This window comes from Rhodamnia argentea, chromosome 6, assembly GCF_020921035.1.
Source record: "Rhodamnia argentea isolate NSW1041297 chromosome 6, ASM2092103v1, whole genome shotgun sequence".
In the NCBI taxonomy this organism is placed as follows: Eukaryota; Viridiplantae; Streptophyta; class Magnoliopsida; order Myrtales; family Myrtaceae; genus Rhodamnia; species Rhodamnia argentea.
In genome coordinates this window covers 5,558,737-5,567,326 of record NC_063155.1, presented here as the reverse complement: position 1 = coordinate 5,567,326, position 8,590 = coordinate 5,558,737, and the positions used below count along the sequence as shown (strand labels likewise).

Here is an 8,590-nt window from a genome sequence, read left to right as displayed (position 1 = left end):
CAGGAGAGGAGAATCCACCTTCGGGAGGATTCGAACCCCCACCTCCTTTTTTCCATTTGGGAAGAATCGCCATTGGGTCAATCTCCCAGTGGTTTGGATGCCTCACTTAAAATGAAGGATTTTAGTTCAATTTTGGGAACAATATTCAAGTTGATTGATTTTTGCGACATTAAAATTGATTCCGACAGAGAAATCAACTCGCAATAATACGTCAACTCTAGACGCGGTTGAGAGAAGTTTCCTGCCTATTGTCAAGAAATCCATCCATAAATGAATCCACCACCGTCTTATGTTAGCTTGATAGCAAGTGCAGCAATTTCGATAAACCAATACTTTTTTGCAACAATAGATATCGCAAAGCTAATATGAAAGTCAAACATCTAATCATCAACAAAACTTGTTTCAATCCTAAATTTGGCATATCTGTTTGCTGCTAAGATTTTTCGGTGTAGTCCGAATACGTGCAGCATTACTCTTATCTTAATATATCCTTTCGGGATATGATTTTGAAAAGGGCTAATTCCAAATCTTTTTTTTTTTTAAACAGGTTTGGAACAGAAATCCGTTTGGCTACACAAATTTATTTTTCTTTTTTTGGAACAAAAATCTGTTTCAAAAATAGGTTTGCAGCAGAAATGAGAACTTAAAATTTTTTCCGTTTCTAAAACAGAAATGAGAAATGAGAATTATTCCCATCGCTCGTTCCCTCTCTCTCTCTCCTTCATCCATGTCGCCATCCGCGGGGCTGCTGTTCACCCGTCCGTTGGTCGTCATTCGCCCGTCCATCGATCGCCGTCCACCGACCGTTGGCAGCTAGAAATTTCATGTTGTTACCAAACGAATAAATTTTGTATCGGTATCAACCGCATTTATATGCTTAGAAACTCGTCCATAAACTAAAAATAGAAAGCTAGAAATTGATTTCAGAAACAAAATAACTATCACGCGCGTGCTTTGCAATGGGAAATGATTGGGTCATTAGTTCAAAATTGACAAACATAAATCATCACCAATTTTTCAGTATCAGAGTAAAGGCATGATAGACGATAGGTCAGCCCAATCAATTATGTTTCCAAAAAGTCTAAATTGTCATAAGAGTCCGCCAAGGAAATGTCCTACGTTGTCGTAAACCCCACCTACCGGACAATCGAATAACAAGAAAGACAACAACGAAAAGGTGCGTCAAACATAAGATGTGGATATTACTACGATCTAAGTAGCGCCGAAATCGACACGTGTCGCGACACGACACGTCATGACATGCCAACATGTCATTTCTCAAAAAATAAAAAATTTCGACATGTTATATATTAAATATATATTTGTATATATCATGTGTAAAATATCTCGATAATGAGTATTTCTTCTTCTTTTTTATTAGGAATTCACGATTAATTTATTTCTTTTGCTTTCCGGTATATTGATTTGAGGATGGTTATGTATATGACTTAAGTATATATATTTTTTATAAATTAACATTTGGATTTATAATTTATTGAAAATGCTTAAAATTGATCTTGTGCGTGTCAAGATGGGTTGTCGGGAGACTCGAGATGCTAGACTCGCATCTCGTTGGCATGTCGGGGGCCGCTGATCATGTATCGATCGCATATCGAAAGGTGTCGGACTCGACGAAGGCTTTCGAAGAATGCCGATGCTTCCGAGGTTATAATTTAGGGTCGAAAAATAGGCCGCCCCCTCGAGTGATTTAACGTGCGCATTCCTCCATTTGGCATGTTACATTCTAAGCCTTTTCAAGGATCACGTGAAATACCGGTTATATTTAAATATTATTTAGGCACGTAAAATAAGATTTTTATCGTCGGGCGAATGGAATATAGAAATAATATCCCAAACCGCTTGTCGTTTTACCAGTGCACGGGACGAACCGAACGTGCACGCGAAAGCAGCAAGCTGGCGTCGGCGTTGGGCCCCACCGACGAACAGCAATGGAATATTTCCTCCTTTTTCCACGCGTCTGACGTGGCACCGACGATGAGAGATTTTCCGTTTCTAACTCACGACGCCAGCTCAGCACCGTCATCTTATCTGAACATGAAGAATAAAGTATTTTATTTTATTTTTTTATTTTTTGTCAGAAAATTATGTTATTTTATTGGAGGTTGGAAATTTTGCGAAGAAACTACATACGATCATGTATATCCATGTTTGAATGTTATAAAGGATTTCGAATACTCTCGAATTAGATGAAACCGAAAATTCTAGTTCCGCAAAATTTACAAGCAAGTAGGCCCTTAGATTTATAGATGTTGTGATAGATCGAACCCGATAAAAGACTGGAAATGTTGGAAAAAATAGTAAATTCTATGAAAAAATAACAATTGTTGGAAATACGTAAAAGAAGATAAGAAAATAAGGTCGAGAATATCTGAGAAGTGCAAGCATTTTGCCTCTAGGAGTGCATAACTCGGTTCGTAAGGCTCTAGCGACTATCCTTCTAGGATACAACGGATCTTCCTCGATATTCCGCACGAAATAACAAAGGGAGCAAGAACAACGGCGTTAACGTAAAACCCAGCTAAATAAAGAGAAAGAAGATAATCGAATATCTCTTATTTTTTATGATTTTATTGTAAAATAAAATATTTTTATAAGCACATAAACAAGAAAGTTAAAAAGAAATCAATCAAATCAAAGCGGTTACAGATTGATTGAAAAAATCAATCAATCAAAACAGTAACAAATTGATGGCCTTGGCTTGGTCAAATTATCACTAAAGCCATTACAAAACGATTGCATCAATAACAACGTAAAAACCATTGAAATATCCAACGAGAACACCAAATTAAAAAGTTTATGTTTTTGGTGGCCCGATGTATGTTACAACTTGTTACATTACTTGCTCCTAGAAATGCTGCTATTCTTCTACTATCGGAATCATGTAGTTTTTTTTTTTTTTGGGTCACATGTAGATAGTTCGTTGATCTTAAAATCGGAAAAAGAGCTTACACTTTGCGCTGTGGGAAGAAATTAAATACGGTCGGATTAGGAAGATTTTTTTTTTTTTTGTAATTTCGAAAATATAGGTAATGTTTGAAAGTTGATTTAGGAAAAGGAACTCAAACTTTCGTGGAACGAAACTAATTATTTGTGTTAGGATTTTAGTGAAGACACAAAAAGAAAATCTCTCTAAAATTAGAAACGATATACGAGTTTTCAAAAATTACAAAAAATTCGTATATGGACCTACGTATCAAACGTGGTGAAAATTTTAGGTGTTTCGAGGTACGATGTCACATAATTTAGAAAATATTTATCTAGGCGTTCTTTTGATTTTACAAGTGTCAGATTTAAATTTTTATTTGAATGTCTCTACAATAAAAACATCATTCGCCTCGGTTGAGATAGAATGAATCTTATGCTCCACCTTTATCTTAAGGAAATCATGTCAGTGTATTTCGGCTTCACTTTCGCGTGTCAAGTCTACATTTTTTTGTCTCCTAGTTGGAAACGTCTGATGGATAGTAAGTAGATAGAGAAGGATATCTCACCAGACCCGTCCGCATATAAATGATTCATAAATAAAAAAATTATCAAAAAAATTATAAACTTATTGTAATTATGTCAATTTAATCTTAAACTTTTTTTTTATCGATTCAGTCATACACCTTTTGCATCTATGTCAATTCAGTCCGGTGGCCGGCCACCTACTGCCGACCCTAACAAAAAAATATATAAAAAGATAGGAAAAAAATTATTAAAAATTATAAACAAATAACCGTATAAATTGAACAGTATTAAAATATTATTAGAAATTATCTACGTCGGTATCGACAAGCCAAATAGACTGAATTGGCATGAATTCAAAATGTTTAGGACTAAATTGACACAATTGCAATAGATTTATGACTTTTTTGATAATTTTTCATCTATAAACTTTAATCCAATATGCAATATCATCCATAAACCTTTAATTTGTTAAGTATGGTACCTAAATTTTAACTCACTACGCATTGCCATCCCCGAACTTTTAATTCATCTAATGTAGTCGATGAACTTTTGGTATATGTTCAATTTAGTCCATGAACGATATGGAAACATTTAATGTCGTCATTGAGCTTAAAGTAATGGAATGATAACATTGGAAATTTCCATATTGTCAATGGACTAAGTAGGATATTAATCAAAAGTCTAGGGATAACATAAAATAATTTGAAAGTTCAAGGAAAATTTTATATCACGTTAAAGTTCATGCACCATATTAAACAAACTAAAAATTTATAAATAATACATTGAGTCAAAGTTTATAGACCATTTATATTATTTTCCCTTCCTTTTGCCTTAATTTTGAGTACAGGCCAACTTTTTCTATCTTCCCTTCGAAAACCACTGCCAAGCTTCCTCCTCTGTAGCACTTTTTTGAGGGACCGCCCCCTCCCCCCCCCCGCCCCCGGCCTCTTTTGTTTTTCAATCTCTCTATATCTTCATTGTCAAGATGTTTGTAGATTTTGCGAGACGTGGTCAACTTTTCACGTGGAGAGTTTTATTTTGTGAGCACATAAGTTTGAAACTTGAGTATTTCGAAAGAATCTACTATTCCGAATTTGCTTGCTCACTTCAATTTCGATATTTGCTTCATATAGTTGAGCATTCCGCAAGCCTATGTATCTCCTCTATTGCTGCCTTAGCAATCGACTTATCTGAAAGTGATTTTGTGATCAAATGATATCTTTTTGATAGGTTTTTTTTCCTCTCAATCTAAGAATAATTTTAGTTTTGGGTGCCTTTCTATTCCGATTTAGAAATAAACCTGGGATTTGCAAAACGTTTTCTATGCTCTTTCAATCTATTGGCGTTGTTGTCATTTTTATACGGTGATGGTGTTGGAGACACCAAACCTAAGCGTACACCACCTTTTAGCAAAGTCATAGCTACTAGATAAGGAAATCTTTGTGTGTGCTCACAACTAATGTTGATGCAAGATTTAGTGATCGGCCATCGATTATGCTTTGATGCAATGATAGATCCGGAATGAGCTAGTCTTTGCGAGCCGTGCTTAGTTGTTATCTTTCAGATTTACTTACTTTGTTTAATTTGCATATTTATTGTGAAATTATATATCCCTTTTTTGAAGTGAAATGAAAAATTTCCTTTCTAAAAAAGAAGAAGAAGAAGAAGACCGGGACACCTAAAAAAGTAAATAATAATAAAAAAAAAGACAAAGATGCTTTGGGTGAGAGGAACCTGCATGTGTTAGTACCATAGAATATACAGGACTCTGCCAAGTTATGATGGTGGCAACTTCAATCCTGTCTCATAAAAAAGACAATGGGTAGGAAGCTTCATACATAATTTGCCACCTTTGCCGTCTCCATTCCGGCACCTCACATTGTCTTAATCAGACAAAGAAGGAAGTTTCACACATTTTCTCAGCACAAATAAGAGAATGGAAGTACACAAACTTTTTTTTAAAATAAATAAATAAATGATACGAGTATTTTTAATTTTTTTATTTGACCTATATAGTCTTTAGGATTGCATACAAATCGTTCCGTTCATGTGCCACTGTAATGCTCAATTTACATGGAGGCGGATATGACCCCCCGAAAGGAATTATTGGCGGGAGACAGACCATGATTTGAACATGCAATTTGTAGCATTTAGACTATCTATTGATTGAAAGTTCGTCGTTGAAAAGTCTCGGTTGTTAAATCCGTGAGATGTTCAAATAAAATCTTCACTACGGGCATTCCGTGGTGCTTGTTAAGCAACTGCTCGAGCAAACTTTATAAATTTTCCAAGCATGCTGATTTTTCGTCCTTCTAGATGTGATCAAGATTTTGAAAATTAAACATTACCGTACCAAGTATGCTCGACAAATAGCACGGTCCATTATACAAAACGAAACTTATTTAACTGTAACTTTTATCTAAATTTAATACAACTGAACGGAAGCAGGATCATGGGCAGAAAATGGAGGGAAAATAGAAGCAGAGTCGATCAGTCTTTTTGAGGGGCCATTCGAAATGGGACTCTCTTAGAGAAACGGGCTTTATGACTGGCGGCCCACCAAAGCCCAAACTGTAAACGGGCGGGCTCAACGTTGGCCCGTCACCTAGACCCGCTCCGATAATTTATCTGCGATTATGGGCTAACTGGGCCCGAACCCGTCTTTCTTGATCATCTTCCTGATCCGCTATGTTCATAATCGTTCACAGTTCAAGGGTGCGTGTGTGGTTTGGTTGCTCGGACGCGCTCACTTCCCCGTCCTCTACCCGCACGGCGATGTCTGCGACGCCCGGTGGGAGTCCCTGAGCAAAACCCAGAGGCTTGAAGGGCTCTTTCTACCCAAAAGGCGGTCTCTTTACGCTCGTTTGTTCTCAGAGGCAAAGAAGCAAACGGTTGATCGACACTATCAGGTGCGGATTCAATTCACAGAACGAGAAGTAATTAAATCTGTGTAGGACTGGCAATTGCCTCGTTGTTTGTATTCTCTATGCGCTTATCACATTGCATCTCCTATCAATGTGGTAGATTGAGGGAAATATTGTTTGATGCCGGGATCATGTTTTGGTTACTCGTGGTCGTGGAAGTATGTGATATATGCACATGCTCGAAGGAACAAGTTTTTGAACGTGTTTTTTGTTTGAAAGATCTTACAGGGTATTATTTTTGTGTCATGGAAAGCTCTGACGATGAGAAGGATGGCGGCTTCGAAAATCCTATGCCGAAAGCACTATCGCCCAGTGTAGCATCTAATGGGCCCAAGTTTGTGGATGAAGTACTTAATGGTCAGAATGAAGATTGCTTGGACAATTTTCGGATGGATAAGAACGTGTTCTACAAATTGTGCGACGTTTTGCAATCGAGAGGTTTGTTGCGCCATACGAACAAAATCAAGATTGAGGAGCAGTTGGGCATATTCTTGTTCATAATAGGCCATAACCTACGGACACGAGCTGTTCAAGAATTGTTTAGGTACTCCGGAGAAACCATTAGTCGACATTTCAACAATGTCTTGAATGCGATTGTGGCAATTTCGTTAGATTTCTTTCAGCCTCCAGGAAGTGATGTCCCTCAAGAAGTCCAGGAAAATCCCAGATTATATCCTTATTTCAAGGTAGTTGTTCCCTCAAGTTGGTCCACTTTTTCGAGAAGGCCAGCAAGTATTGTCTTTGATTTTTTGTTCTTAACGGTTATCCAGGGCTGACCAATTCTGACATAAATTTGCACATATTGGGCGAACCTGAATGTGATAAAGTTAATGCACATAACTTTTAAAGTATAGTTTGCATAAATATAGGGTCTTTCAATGAAATGACTTGGCAAACTACGAAGTTTGAATATGACAGGTGACATGAATTTCCAGCCCTTGATCTGTATTACTTTGAATCTTTGTTTTTTAGGACTGTGTCGGAGCTGTCGATTGCATACAATTCCCAGTGATGGTAGCTGTAGATGAACAAGGACCTTTCCGCAATAAAAACAGTCTACTTACTCAAAATGTGCTTGCAGCTTGCTCATTTGACCTCAAGTTTCATTACGTCTTGGCTGGGTGGGAGGGCTCAGCATCCGAATTGCGAGTCCTACATTCTGCTCTCACAAGGCGTAACAAATTGCAGGTCCCTGAAGGTACTTTATACATAAAAGGAACTTGTGGCTTAACTACTAGTTTCGTTGGACAACCTGCAGTTGCATTTACTTAAAACAAAAAGAATCTTAGTCTCTTACTTTACAGTATATTTTATGTCATTCTTTTCTCATTGAGAATCTATTGACAACTCTCTGGTCAATTCTTTCTTATAAGAGGTGTCTTGTCGTATGTTTATTTAAGCTCTGGACACTGTCATGCCATTTAAACTAATGCAGGCAGGTACTACCTGGTGGACACCAAGTATGCAAATCTGCCAGGTTTTGTAGCCCCATATCATGATGTACCCTATCAGTTGAGTGGATTTCCAAGGGATCATCATCCGCAGAATGCGAAAGAATTGTTCAATCATCGGCATTCATTATTGAGAAATGTCACAAATCGCATCTTCGGCACTTTGAAGGCCAGGTTCCCGATCTTGACATCAACTCCTCCTTATCCATTGCAGACACAAGTAAAGTTGGTCGTGGCTGCTTGCGCTATTCACAATTACATACGTAGGGAGAAACCGGATGATTGGCTTTTTAGAATGTTTGAGCATGGAGATGTGATACAAATGGATGAGTCGATGCCCTCCGTGGAGGTAGAACAGCCAATGCTCTTTGAGACCCAGGACCTGGATTTTCCTTTTGTGTCAGAAGATTTAGAAATGTCTTTGCAATTGCGTGATTCTGTTGCTACTGAAATGTGGAATGACTATATTAATGAAGATTTATCTGGAATATAGACTCATGTACATAGTTTTACTTTTTCAGCCCATGTTCTTTCTGCTAGATGACCGCGTAAATGCCAAACTTGGCTTTGATTGTGCTTTGGCGTTTCCCCGTGGGAAGGTCCCAATCGACTCACATTGTTGTTTTTCTTTTCTCTGAGCAATGCTTGCATTTTGCTGATTTTTTTCCCAAAATATAGGTTTGGAATATGTTCCCACTCTAGAACGAGTTTTTTTTTTTGGTGGTTTGCTGGTGGTATTATTTA

General features: G+C 37.4%; 1 protein-coding gene across 2 annotated transcripts; it reads left to right on the top strand.

Moving 5' to 3' along the window:
• Positions 1-6,151: 6,151 nt before the first annotated feature.
• LOC115742021 lies at positions 6,152-8,364 on the top strand. 2 transcript variants are annotated; one of them, XM_030676103.2, is made up of 4 exons: positions 6,152-6,380; positions 6,624-7,081; positions 7,368-7,593; positions 7,831-8,364. In XM_030676103.2, the coding sequence occupies exons 2-4, from the start codon at positions 6,641-6,643 to the stop codon at positions 8,337-8,339; spliced, it is 1,176 nt and encodes a 391-aa protein (XP_030531963.1). In that variant the 5' UTR covers positions 6,152-6,380; positions 6,624-6,640; the 3' UTR covers positions 8,340-8,364. The 2 variants fall into 2 exon arrangements, with proteins under 2 accessions (XP_030531963.1, XP_030531955.1); XM_030676095.2 differs by having other exon boundaries at positions 6,153-6,380; positions 6,615-7,081.
• Positions 8,365-8,590: the final 226 nt, after the last annotated feature.

Excerpts from the sequence above, each read along its gene's own strand:
- LOC115742021 (XM_030676103.2), top strand. The coding sequence starts at position 6,641 with ATGGAAAGCTCTGACGATGAGAAGGATGGCGGCTTCGAAAATCCTATG. Across the intron at positions 7,082-7,367 it reads GATTATATCCTTATTTCAAG|GACTGTGTCGGAGCTGTCGA; the intron begins GTAGTTGTTCCC and ends TTTGTTTTTTAG. Across the intron at positions 7,594-7,830 it reads CAAATTGCAGGTCCCTGAAG|GCAGGTACTACCTGGTGGAC; the intron begins GTACTTTATACA and ends AAACTAATGCAG.